Source organism: Portunus trituberculatus, chromosome 4, assembly GCF_017591435.1.
Source record: "Portunus trituberculatus isolate SZX2019 chromosome 4, ASM1759143v1, whole genome shotgun sequence".
Taxonomy (NCBI): domain Eukaryota; kingdom Metazoa; phylum Arthropoda; class Malacostraca; order Decapoda; family Portunidae; genus Portunus; species Portunus trituberculatus.
In genome coordinates, this window is record NC_059258.1 from 6,755,071 (window position 1) to 6,769,294 (window position 14,224).

Consider the following 14,224-nt stretch of genomic DNA (forward strand, 5'->3'; position numbering starts at 1 on the left):
GGATTGAAGAGGGAAGGTATTGGAAGGTTAAAGGTGAAAGGATAAAGTGATCAGATGAGTTTGTTATTGTTCTTCTGTTATCAAGTCATTTTTTTTAATGTTTGTTAATAATGTCTTTCTTCCCCTTTCCTTTTTCCTTCCTTCCTTTATTTCTTTCTTTTTTTGTCCTTTCTTTTCCTTCTTTCCTTCTTCCTTTTCTGCCCCCTCTTCATTTCCTCCTTTCTATTTCTCCCCTTATTATTTTTTTATTTTATTTTTTTCTCTCCTTCCTTTTTCTTTCCTTTGCCTTCCTTCCTTCTTTCTTTCTTTCTTTCTTTCTTTCTTTCTTTCTTTCTTTCTTCCTTCCTTCCTTCCTTCCTTCCTTCCTTCCTTCCTTCCTTCCTTCCTTCCTTCCTTCCTTCCTTCCTTCCTTCCTTCCTCCCTCCCTCCCTCCCTCCCTCCCTCATTATTCTTCTTGTCTTCATCTCTTGTCTTCTATCCACCACCACCACCACCACCACCACCACCACCACCAGGCCACCTATGCCCCAGTGGTCTCAGCTGACAAGGCCCAGCATGACAACTTCGACGTGCGTACAATCACCGCCAAGTGCTTCGAACCCAACCAGCAGATGGTGAGCAAGTCTGCCGCTTATTGTAGAGTGTTGGAACCTGCTGGAAAGAGATTAAATTATTGTTTGTGGTTTCATAATGTTGGTGTTTGTGGTTTGTAGTGTTGGAGTGTGTTTGGTGTTTGTGAGTGGTGATATGTGTGTATCTGTGTGTTTGTGGTTTGGTTTAAGGTGGGTTCGCATGAGCCACTTTGTGACTGATATTTTACATACGTATAGTTTCCAACTTATTTCTCCTAGTCAGAAAGTGTCAGACATAGCACCTGGAAAGTATTGACTAGTTGGCGCCTTGGCAGGAAGTGAATGTAAAGTGTAAACAAACAGCTACCCGCCATGATGTCTTCCTCCAGTGATGATGCTGAAGCAGTAGTTGCTTTTCTTTTGGCATACTGGAAGAGTCAACAGAAAAGATGTCTGTGGATACGTCCCTGGCTAAGTAGAAGGAAAGAAAGTATTCAAATGTCTGCTACACACTAATCTTAAGAAGACTATGCACAATTGCGATCAAATTAAATCTTGACAAGTCTTCAATCCTCACCTCCAACAACACCCTGCATTGAGGGAAACAGGGGAAACACCAACTCTAACATCTTCTCTGTCTCTGGAGACCACATTTTCAAAGCTTATTCCGTGACGTCGCCACATGAATAAAGTCGCAAATCAACTAGTAAGACCAACATGTTGGTCTTGATTTGCAACTGCTTACTGCAGTCAGCAGGTGCCCATTGTGAGTCGGAAACTCTACATATGTAAAAAAGTCATAAATTGGTATGTGTAAACTCACCTTTAGTTTGTGTTGAAAGTCTTGGTGAATAGAGAGTAATGTTTGTGCTCAGAAAATTACTAATAGTTGTTTCAGTTTCAAAGTGTTGGTTTATATGAACATGTTCATTGAGAAGAAAAGTGATTTAAAAGTAGAAATTAAGGAAAAGTGGAAAAGTAAGGTACAAATAGAAAAATTTGTAAATAGTTTGAATTATAAATTTAAAAAATAACAAAAACTGGCAAACCAAAAATTTGTAATGTACACATACATTCACTTATTAAGAAAAACTAATAAAAAAAACAAGAAAACTCAAACTCAAACAAAAATTTGCTTAAAACTAACAAAAAAACAAAAATAATAAACTAAAAGTAAGAAACAAATACAAAACTAAAATAAAACCAAATGAAAGTGAAAACAACCATAACTAACCACTCTCTCTCTCTCTCTCTCTCTCTCTCTCTCTCTCTCTCTCTCTCTCTCTCTCTCTCTCTCTCTCTCTCTCTCTCTCTCTCTCTCTCTCTCTCCACAGGTGAAGTGCAACCCACAGGAAGGGAAGTACATGGCGTGCTGCATGTTGTTCCGAGGCGACGTGGTGCCCAAGGATGTGAACGCTGCCATTGCTGAACTGCGCACCAAGAGAACCATTTCCTTTGTTGACTGGTGCCCCACGGGATTCAAGGTCAGAGGGAGAGAGAGAGAGAGAGAGAGAGAGAGAGAGAGAGAGAGAGAGAGAGAGAGAGAGAGAGAGAGAGAGAGAAAGAAAGGGGAGCGATGGGAAGAGATGGGAACAGTAAACATAACAGAAAGAGAGATATGGGTTGAATAAATGAGAGAGAGAGAGAGAATTTGAGTAGTTAAATAAAAAGACAAGCTGAACAGAGAGAGAGAGAGAGAGTATATCAATAAGAGCATAAAGTGAAGAGAGAAGATAACCATTCATTAATTCAATTCAAAGCTACTTCAATACTTCTTTTTCCTCATGCCACCACCACCACCACCACCACCACCACCACCACCACCACCACCACCACCACCACCACACTGCTACTACTACTACTACTATTGCAGGTGGGCATTAACTACCAGCCGCCGACAGTGGTGCCTGGCGGGGACCTGGCCAAGGTGGAGCGGGCAGTGTGTGTCCTGTCAACACCACAGCAGTGAAGGACGCCTGGAAGAGACGTGTGTGTGTGTGTGTGTGTGTGTGTGTGTATTTACCTAATTGTATTTACCTAATTGTAACATACGGGAAAAGAGCTATGCTCGTGTTGTCCCGTCTCCATATCTATTAATGTCCAGCTTTTTCTTAAAATCATGAATATTCCTTGCGTTGACCACTTCCACGTCTAAACTATTCCATGCTTCCACCCTTCTATGAGGGAAGCTATATTTTTCACATCTCTCCTATAAGTGGCCATTTTAGTTTTTTCCCATGCCCTCTCGACATTCTTCCATTCCACATACACAGATCTTCCCTATCCATTTTTCCATGCCAATCATCACTCTGTATATTGCTATCAGGTCTCCCTTTCTTCTGTTTTCCAGGGTTGGAAGTTGCATTCTTTTCAGTCTGTCTTCATAAGTCAAATCTCTTAAGTCAGGCACCATTTTCGTTGCAGCCCTCTGTACTTTCTCTAGTTTCCTTATGTGTTTCTTTAAGTTCGAGCCCACTGTATTGTTGCATATTCAAGCCTCGGTCTTATCATTGCAGTAATTATTTTCTTCATCATTTCTTCATCTAGATATACGAACGCCACTCTTATGTTCCTCAATAAGTTCAATACTTCTCCAATTATTTTGTTTATATGTCTCTCTGGCGATAGGTCATTGGTAATTGTCACCCCAAGGTCTTTTTCTTCATGACTGGTTTTATGTCTTCATTTCCTATCTTGTACATACTCCTGATTCTTCTTTCACTCTTGCCAAACTCTATTTTCTTGCATTTTGTCGTGTTGAACTCCATTTGCCATGTACAGCTCCATTTCCATATTCTGTCCAAGTCTTCCTGGAGTAGTTCGCAATCTTTGTCACATCTCACTTTTCGTAACAATTTTGCATCGTCTGCAAATAGGCTCACATAACTGGACACCCCATCCACCATGTCATTTATGTAGACTGCGAACATTACTGGTGCCAACACTGATCCCTGTGGAACTCCACTCTCCACCAATCCCCATTCTGATGGTCTGTCCTTAATTATTGTTCTCATTTCTCTTCCTACCAAAAGTCTTCCATCCATTTTAGTAAACTGCCATGCACTCCTCCTACCATTTCAAGTTTCCAGATCAGTCTCTGGTGTGGTACCTTATCAAAGGCCTTTTTTAAATCCAGATATATTCCATCAGCCCAACCATCTCTTTCCTGTATTACATCTATCACCCTCGAATAGTAACATATCAGGTTTGTCGTGCATGAACGCCCTTTCCTAAAACCAAATTGACACTCACAAAGTATGTCATTTTTCTCCAAGAAGTCTGTCCATCTAGTCTTCACCACCCTCTCACACATCTTAGCTACCACACTTGTAAGTGACACTGGTCTATAGTTCAATGGGTCTCTTGTTACCTGATTTATAGATTGGGACAATGTTAGCTCTTTTCCAGTCTTGGGGCACTACACCTTCCCTTAATGAGGCATCAATTACTTCACAAACTTTTTCTGCCAATTGCTCCCTGCATTCTCTTAAAATCCATCCTGATACCCCATCAGGTCCCACAGCTTTTCTCACTTCTAAACTCCCCATCATGTTCTTGATCTCCTCCACAGTTACTTGAAACTCCTTCATAATCCCTTTCTGTTCCATTACCAGTGGTTTGTCAAAAGCAGTCTCCTTTGTGAATACCTTCCGAAAGCATCCATTCATAGCCTCTGCCATTTCCTGGGATCTTCACTGTATACTCCATTTACTTCTAAACTTTCAATACTTTCTATTTTTGATGTTGTTGTTCACATGTCTGTAAAAAGCCTTGGTTGGTCTTTACATTTATCAATTATATCCTTTTCTTGTTTCTTTCTTTCTTCTCTTCTAATCAACACATATTCATTTCTTGCTCTTTTGTAACTTTCCCACTGCTTAATCCGTCTTTTCCTTCTCCACCTCTTCCATGCATCCTCTTTTCTTGTTCTAGCCTTTTCACATCTATCGTTAAACCAGTCCTGCTTTCCAACTTCTCTATGTTGTCTTATTGGTACAAATTTTTCTCACCTTCTTTGTATATTTTTATAAATTCCTTCCACTTTTCATTTGCTCCTTAGCACTCTTGAATTTCATCCAATTTGTCTCTTGAAAGAATTTCTTTAGGTTTCCAAAATCTGTCTTGGCATAATTCCATCTTCCCACTTTATATTCTTCATTTCTTCTAGATTTCTCTTCGTCTATCACCTTGAACTCCAAAACTGCATGATCACTCTTTGCTAAAGGGCACTCCACCCTCATCTCCTCAATGACCATTGGCTCTGTACTAAAGACCAAGTCCAGTCTTGACGATGCTCCTCTCCTCCAAACCTAGTATCTTCTTTGACCCACTGAGTTAACACATTTTCCATTGCCAGTGTCAATAGTGTATTTCCCATGTTGTCTCTGATCCTTCCATTGACCAGTCCTCCCAACACACCTCTTTACAATTAAAATCTCCCATCATTATAGTTCGTTCACAGCCACCCAACATTTCTTCCAGACATGTTCCTGTATCACTTATCATTTCTTCATATTCCTGTACTGACCATGCATTTGTCTTAGGTGGTACGTACACCACTATGTAGTGCCTCTTTTTCCTTCATTAGTTTCTGCTCTGATCTTTAGCACTTCTGCCTTTCCCATACCTTTTTTCACTTGATCCACCTTTATATCTTTTTTAACCAGCAACATCACTCCTCCTCCCATCTTACCTACTCTATTTCTTTTCCAAACGTTATATTTCCTTCTCCAACCTTCATCAGGTCTTCTCCTCTCTCAGTTTTGTTTCAGTAAGACCCACAATATCTGGGTTCTTGTCCTCAAGTAATCGTTGAGTTCTAAAATCCCCGATATCACTCCATTTATGTTGGAATACATTACATTTCGCTCATATGTAAGTTTCTTTAGTCCTTTCTTGCTGTACTTTTCTGGGTTATGAACCACTTCCTCAGTCTCATATCCAAGATTCTCCAGAAAACTCTTTCTTCTCTCTTCTGTCCTCTCTTCATTTTTTTCAAAGCCTCCTTTCTCAACTCATTTAACATTTCTCTTCCTTTTCACCGAGATCTCTTCTCAACCAAATCTTCCTTGTTGTTTCCTGCTGGGCTAGCCTCCATGACTTCTCCACCAATTCATCTACATCCTTTTGTGACTTAAGTTTGATTCTTATTGGCCTCATACCTTCTCTTGTGAACTTTCCAATTCTATGGAAGTCCTCTATTTCTTGTACTAGGTCTTTTCCTCCTCCTGCACCACATTAATGATATTATTTATCACCTTTTTATGTTTTTCTCTCTCCATTTTACTCGGTGTCTTATCCTCCTCCACACCAAATATCACCACACATCTCTTTTGTCTACAGTTTCCTCACCAATGTCTCATTTGACTTAATAACCTTCACCACTTTCTCAGCTATCTTCTCTTCTATGATCTGTTGATCTATAATTTCAGCAAGGCCCAAAGTTTTCTCCCTGACTCTTTGATTTCCTTTTCCAGACTTGCAACTTTGTAATTTACCTCCTTTCTTTCCACTTCCTGACTTTTTTCCATTCAGCCTGCTTCTCCATCACTTTTCCTAGAGATTCTCCACATTTTTCGCAATTCACTTTAATTAGCTTAACTTCCTCTTTCAGTGCTGCATTTTCCTTCTTCATATCGGCACAGTCTCTCTTTACATTGTCATAACTCGTTTCCAGGCCCTCATACTTTTCAAACAGTTTTTCAATTTTACCTTCTAACTCCAGAATTTTCTTCACATAAGCGCTCTTCTCCATTATTCCTTGAAACCCTGTGAAGTCTGATTCCTCTTTCGAGTTCACGGCCGCCATGTTGCGCAGACGTAAACAAACCAGCTGATGGCTCAAACGCAGGCTACAGTTTATATTTACCTTCACTGGACATTATTTTGCTAATCAACAGTTAACATGACTATATGGAGACGGGACAAACATTACCAGCTCCTTTCCCACCTTGGTTACTCTTAGGTAACTGTAGAATTATAGATGATTGCTCTGAGCTCAGCGACCACCTCCGCCATCGACGATGTCCCGTGTGTGTGTGTGTGTGTGTGTGAATAAATAAATACCTAAATAAAAGAAAAGAAATGGGAAGAATTTTAAGAGAGAAAAAGTAACTGATTTGTGAAAGAGTTGCTTTGTTGTGTCTTTGTAAATAAATAAATAGATAACTAAATGAAAGAAAAGAAATAGGAAAAATTTGAAGAGAAAAATTGACTGATTGTGAAAGAGTTGCTATGTTGTGTCTTTGTAAATAAATAAATAAAAGAAAAAAGATAGGAAAAAGTTTAAGAGAGAAAAAACTAACTGGGTATACATTTATGAAGGATTGGCAATATTGTGTCTTCAGAAGCAAATAAATAAATACCTAAATAAAGAAAAGAAATAGGAAGAAGTGTAAGAGAGAAAAACTAACAGGGTATACATTTATGAAGGAGTGGCAATGTTGTGTCTTCTGTCTGCCCGCATGTGTGTGTATAGGTGAGTTTTACGAGGCGCGGGAGGACACGGGGGCGCTGGAAATGGACTACATGGAGGTGGAACAGTCTGCCGCATGTTGTGTCTTCTGTCTGCCCGCATGTGTGTGTATAGGTGAGTTTTTAGAGGCGGGAGGACACGGGGCGCTGGAAATGGACTACATGGAGGTGGATTATGAGGAGGAATACGACTTCTAACCCCCCTCCACTCCCCACTCCCTCTCTCCCCCTTGTTGCCAGACTGCGGTGATTATGTCCTGCCCTTGTACCTGCACCATCACCATCACTATCTGTCACTATCACTGCTCACCATCACTATCACTATCACCATTCACTTCACTATCATTGCTCACCATCACTCACTGTCACTGCTAATTCCACTATCACTGTCACCATCATCACTTCACTATCACTGCTAACTTCACTATCACTCACCATCACTGCTTTCTTCACTATCTTTCTCCACTTTGCCTTCACTATCACTTGGTCTCTTAATTTGTCACTATTTCACTTATTTTCTCTCTCTCTCTCTCTCTCTCTCTCTCTCTCTCTCTCTCTCTCATCACTTGGTCTCTCTCTCTCTCTCTCTCTCTCTCTCTCTCTCTCTCTCTCTCTCTCTCTCACCACTGCTGCTCTTGTGTCACTTGCTGTCACTATCATCACTGTTTACTCACTATCACCTCTCACTGTCACTATTCACTGTTCACTTTCATTATCATCACCATTATCATCATTATCATTGTTGCTTTACTGTTCACTATATGTCACCATCACTCACTATCACTGTCACCATTCATTCACAATTGACTTTTTTTTTTTTTTTTTTTTTTTTTTTTGCCTTCACTATCATCTTCATTGTCAGTTTTTGTTCACTGTTATTCATTGTCATTGTTTTTGTTTCACCATCACTGTTCACTGCCTCACTCACTGTCTTGTCACTATCACCATCAGTCACTATCATTGTTTTATCACTTTCAATGCCACTGTTCACTATTCGCTTACCACATCTTTCATTCTTGTAACTTTCTCTCTCTCTCTCTCTCTCTCTCTCTCTCTCTCTCTCTCTCTCTCTCTCTCTCTCTCTCTGTGAGGGTGTGGTGGTATTGATGTGTTGGCATTATGTATACAGGAGTACTTTGGTGTATAGTTGTGTTGGTGTTGGTGTATGGCAGTTTGAGGGGTTGTATTGGTGTTGTATGGTGAAGGTGTAGTTTAATTTGCTTTGATTTTTCCCTTTTTTTATTATTACTATTTATTTTTATTATTATTTCATTTATTTATTTATTTATGTATTTATTTTTTGTCTATAACTTTCTTCATCATTCTCTTTCTCTCTCTCTCTCTCTCTCTCTCTCTCTCTCTCTCTCTCTCTCTCTCTCTCTCTCTCTTCTCTCCATCTCCCTTTCTTCCTCTCCATCTCTCCATTTCTTTCTCCTTTCTGTTTCTCTCCATTTCTTTCTTTCTTTCTCCATCTCTCTTTTTCCTTTTCTCTGTTTCTCTCTTTTCATCACCTCATTTACTTCTTGTTATGTGTGTGTGTGTGTGTGTGTGTGTGTGTGTGTGTGTAATGTAGATAATTTTTAGTGTAATTTGATGTTATGTATTGGGTAGTTATGTGTATGTAATCTGGTATCATCTGTAGTGTGTGTGTGTGTGTGTGTGTGTGTGTGTGTGTGTGTGTGTGTGTGTGTGTGTGTAGCATCACCACTGGGACACGCCTCACCTTCACTTTGACCAACAGAACAGTAAGTTACCCACACTGCTACTTTTGTTTATACTGTATTGCATAGGGCTTCTGATGGCTTGGCACCTTTGCAACACTGTAAGGTAAGGCGCTGTGTTGCTGTGTTGCTGTGTAGCTGTCTGTATATTGCTCTGCTTGTGTTTTGTAAATGGTGCATAACTAATCTGTATCCCTTTACAGGGTTTGATTAAGATTGTGTTGTTTTCATATGTGTTTTATTGTATTTTGAGGGTTTTAATGCATTCTGTTTTGGTATGTGCCTAAATTCTTGTTTTCTTTTGGTATATACATAAGTAGAAGTGTTTATTAGAATTACACACACACACACACACACACACACGAATGATGAAGCTGTTACAGCACAGAATGTGCATAGCTTTAAAGTAAAATTAAATATGTAGAGATATGGAGACAGGACACTATGAGCCCTGCTTAAACCCTGTACAACACAACTAGGTAAATACACCGTGTAGTGTAGTGGTTAGCAAGAGGGCCTGGGTTCAAGTCCCAGGAAGCGGCGAGGCAAATGGGTGCGGGTCTTAATGTGTGGGGTGTGTTCACCTAGTAGTAAATAGGTACGGGATGTAACTCGAGGGGTTGTGGCCTCGCTGTCCCGGTGTGTGGAGTGTGTTGTGGTCTCAGTCCTACCTGAAGATCGGTCAATGAACTCTGAGCTCGCTCCATAATGGGGAAGGGTTGTTAGGTGACCAGCAGGTGACCGTGAACACACACACACATGCGTGTGGATGCGCACTCAGAAAGTCAGTGTTCGAGAAACATTAAAAAGTTTAGTTTTCCATGTATGATGGTGAATATTTGGAATAGATTGAGTGAAGAGATTGTAGCAGCAGAAAGTGTGCATGAATTTAAGGAAAAGTTAGATAAACGTAGATATGGCGACAGGTCACTATGATCCCCGCTCGAACCCTGTAATATACAACTAGGTAAATTCACACACACACACACACACACATGACATCTGTTAATATATTTCTCATAACATTTTTAATGTGTGTGTGTGTGTGTGTGTGTGTGTTAATCTTAGTGTTTGTTGATGTTCTGTGTGTTGTGTTGCAGACATGTTTTAGAAGAGAAAACACCAGTAGCAGATGTGTTTGCTGGCACTACTACTATTGTCTTATGAAACTCCCCAACCCAACTTAACTTGCCTTACATAACTCCTCTCACCTAAATCTCCCTCATCTAACCTAACATACTATATACTCTGCTTCTAAACCTCACCCAATCCAACCCTACCCAACATAACCTAACATGAATTAACCAAACACACTACAACTCTTTATTATACTTCCCTAACCTAACCTAACCAAACGTAACACTACTCTTATTATACCTCACCTCACCTTGCCCAACGTAATCTAACCAAAATTAACATTACTCTTATTTAAACATCACCTCACCTAACATAAGAACCAAATTTAACATTATTATTATCAAACCTCACCTAACGTAACCTAACCTAACATATCACTACTTTTATTATTCAGACCTCACCTAACCTAACTTAACTTCTGGCCGACAGGAGAGTTTGCCGAGGCGCGGGATGACTTGGCAGCGTTGGAGCTTGACTATGATGAGGTGGAGGAGAACCCAGCCACTGATGGGGAGGAGGAAGATGGGGTGGCTATGATTACTGAGCTGGTGGTGGTGGTGCTGTATACTGTAGGAGATTTGATACTTACTACTATGGCTACTACTACTATGACACCTACTACTACTACTACCACTACTACTGCAATCTCCAGTCACCAGTAAGCTATCTGTCAGCATTACAAGGCATCTGTACCACTACTACTACTACTACTACTGACCACAAAGTCATTACAAGTCAGCTAACAAGAACTATTACTACTACAACTACTACTGCTACTACTAACCTAGCAAGTCAAGTCATCTGTACTACTAACAGTGTACTACTATTGATACTATTACTAACTGTACTAACTAGTATAAAGCAGGCTAAGAAGAAACTACCTCTACTACTACTACTATTACTACTACTACCACATACAAACAAGAGTTAAGATCTATACCAGAAAAAAAAACACAACTGAAATTCTCGATAATTATAAAAGTATTCAGACTAAGCTATTTTCTATTTATAAGTGACAGACTCCAGTGAAAATAGAGAAAAATAGAAGATCAAGAAAGGAGTCGAGGTGATCCAATGATGTCCTTCAACATTCTGGCGTTTATTGTTGCCATAATGTGTAAATGAATGATGAAGGGGGATTGAAAAGATGCAGTAGAAGATGTAAGGTAAAATTAAATAAATACATGATAGAAAAAGAATGAAAATAGTAGTAAAAGGAGACTGAAAACATGCAGTAGATTATAAAAGATGATAGTACAGTACACGATGTTGAATGAAATATGAAGTTATATGTGATAAAAATAATCCGTAATTTTAAAAGATGTGATAAAGAATATATGAGAGATGAAATTTGGTGTTTAAAGGAATAGAGAAATAGTTAAATGAGAAAAGAGAGTCTGGGAGAAAGAGAAGAGAAAAAGAGAAAGAAGGCCAGAAAATATAGGATAAAGATGAATTTGTTAAGAGAAAAAATATTGAAAAGGGTTCATAAAAGTAGAAAAGTCTTCGAAATAAAAGAAAAGAGAAAAAGGATAGCCTAAGATCAACAAAAAAAAAAGATGAGAAGTTCGAGAAAAAAGAAAGAAAAAGCAAAACAAAATAAGTCAGGAAAAAGAACAAAGCAAAACAAAACAAGTTAGAGAAAAAAGAAAGAAAAAAAGACAAAGCAAAACAAGTTAGGAAAAAAGAAAGAAGAAAAAACAAACTAAGATCAGAAAAATACTGTAGATAATCACTCGACATTCTTAGAAAGTTTTTTAGATTTTGTTGTAGTCACCGTAGTTGTCAATCTGTCAACTTTACATGCAAAACTCAGCTGTCATTTTGTAGTCGAGTCATTCCAGCTCAGTGAGAGAGTGACTGCCCTTCTTTCACTGCCAGGAGGGATGAAGGCTCAAGACTTTCAAACCTGTATATTTTTGCGTCAGAACAGCCGGTATTGCAAATGTTGTGTCTTTTACGTTGTCTTGCTTGAAGTGCATTTGGGTTTTCATGTGTTTTGGGGCATAGCTTAGTGGAAATGTGTTTAGAGAAGGGAAAGTAATGTGTGAGAAGGTTGGCATTGCATAGATTGTGTGTTTTGCATTGTCTTAAAAGTACATTTAGGTTTTTCATAGGTTTTGGGGCATTGCTTGGTGGAAATGTGTATAAAGAAGGGAAAGTAATGCATAAGAAGGCTGGTATTGCATAGATTTTGTGTTCTACATTACCTCAAAGTTCATTTGGGTATTGCTTAGTGGAAATATGTATAGGGAATGGAAAGTAATGTGTAGGAAGGCTGGTTTTGCAACGTTTGTGTGTGTGTGTGTGTGTGTGTGTGTGTTGGTGTAAGACTCTTGTGTGTGTCATGTGTGTATTGTGGGAGCATTGAGATTCTTGTAGGAGAGGGAAAAGATTAAGAAAGAGTTTATATATGAAAGATTGAAGCCAGAGGAGAAAAGTGTAAGGTTAGAAAAGTTTGAAAGCCAATAGGTAAGATTAATGAATGTATGTCATATAGATAAGATTAATGTAGAGAGAAGAGAATACAAGACAAATCCAAATGTGTAGAATTAAATATAGAGAAGTTATATGAAAAGGAAAAGATTATAGAAAGATAAGGAATTAGAGGATGTAAAAGAGAATAGGTAATAGAAGCAAAATTATATGTATCTAGAAAATAAGAATATGAAGAGAAATAAGAATATGAGACAGAACAATAAAATCACTTAAAAGGATATAAAAAGACAAAATTAAGCATATACAATATACATAAAAGTGGGAATTTGAAGAAGCTGCATTTAGGGAAAAAATAACAGAACTGAGATTGAGAAAAGATGCAATATACAACACAATACACCAGTCTAGATAGAATAAAGAAACACAAAAATCATATAGATAAGAAATTTTATGCTTTTTATCATGTCGTGTGGAAAAATTTATAGATGCAGAAATTGTATATGTGAGAGATTCTATTTTTCTGTCATCTAAAATACTTCAGAAAAATGTATAGATGAAGTTAAGAATCTATCATTAAGACGTTTTATCCTTCCTTTATCTTAATATTTCGGAGACAGGTACCAGTAGATCACATTAAGATTACAGATACGTATTTCCTTTTTCCGTCACGTAAAATCCCTCAATTGTAAGTTGTCCTATTGTTTCATTATGTAAGATCTTTCGGAAATCTGTAATGTAAGAGTGTTGGTTCCCGCCGGCCACACCTGTGCAGCGGCGGGTGTGTAGTGTGTGTAGCCGTTACTTTGCCGCTGCAGCCACCACTCGTAGGTTAAGCTGCTCCACGCGCTGTCACTGGTCACCGCATGGCTGTCGTGCCACGCCGGACATGCCTCACCTTAGTTAATTGAGAGTGTGCAGGGGAATTGTGATTTGTGAAGGAGTTGTGTTGCTTCAAACTTCATAAAAAAGATGCAGTAATGAAAAGATTAGTAAGTCTTGATTTGTTGTGTTTTTGTTTACTAGTGCTTTCTTTTTAAATATATGTAGTTGTTTTGTTTTTTTTCTTTTTAATATGATAATTAGTAATGAAGGAAGCAAGCAAGGCTACAAAAAGAATTAAGAAGAGTGATATTTTAGGTATTTTCATTATTTCTTTGTGTTAATTCAGTATACATGAATAAGACAGAATCATTCATAGCCACACAAATCTCCATTCACTGATTAACATTCACCTGCACCACTGCGCCATTTTAGTTCACTGCTGCTTGGTTCGGAGTGAGAGCCGCGAGTTGCAGGCGTTACTAAACTTTCATTGGCACCATCATCTGTGATACATCCGTCCATCCCCCTCGGCACATCAGATACAGTGAGGGAGTGCCGCTGACCTGAGCCGTCCATCACACCACCATCTGTCACTCCTGCCTGACAGAGGAGGCGTTTACAACCTTTCCTTTTGACTCACAAGTTGTCCCCAGTTTTGACACTCCACTGGCACAACACACAGATGCATGGGAACAAATACGGCTTTTAATGGTGATGTTTCGGTCTTCTCTGAGAAAAAGAAGCATGTACGGTATCTCCTGCTGTCTTCACTTGTGACATTCTTTTGGCCTAACAAAGAAGGCATTAAGGACTGATTCATCCTTTAGTTCTGATATTGTTGTATTCACACTTGCCTAACATTGAAGGCATTTAGTCCGTCTTCAGTTTGGTCACTCCTTGGAAGCATTACAAAATAGGAGCTTCAGAACTAATACATGATTTAGTTTTGATATTCACACTTGTCTATACTTCTCCAACAAAGAATGCATCTAGAACTTGTAAGAACTTGTTGTCTGTCTTCAGTTCTGACACTCCAAAGCACCACAGAACAGATGCTTG

At 38.9% G+C, this 14,224-nt stretch overlaps 1 protein-coding gene across 1 annotated transcript in view; it reads left to right on the forward strand.

Annotated features, from left to right (window-relative positions):
- The window catches only part of LOC123512335 (tubulin alpha-1 chain-like), a 26,632-nt gene extending 24,073 nt beyond the window's left edge, over nt 1-2,559 (forward strand). Inside the window, exons 7-9 of the mRNA XM_045268676.1 lie at nt 516-614; nt 1,907-2,056; nt 2,446-2,559. Of these exons, the coding sequence (XP_045124611.1) occupies nt 516-614; nt 1,907-2,056; nt 2,446-2,541 (345 nt within the window). The 3' untranslated portion in view covers nt 2,542-2,559. The remainder of the gene's footprint in view (nt 1-515; nt 615-1,906; nt 2,057-2,445) is intronic.
- The last annotated feature ends 11,665 nt before the right edge of the window (nt 2,560-14,224 follow it).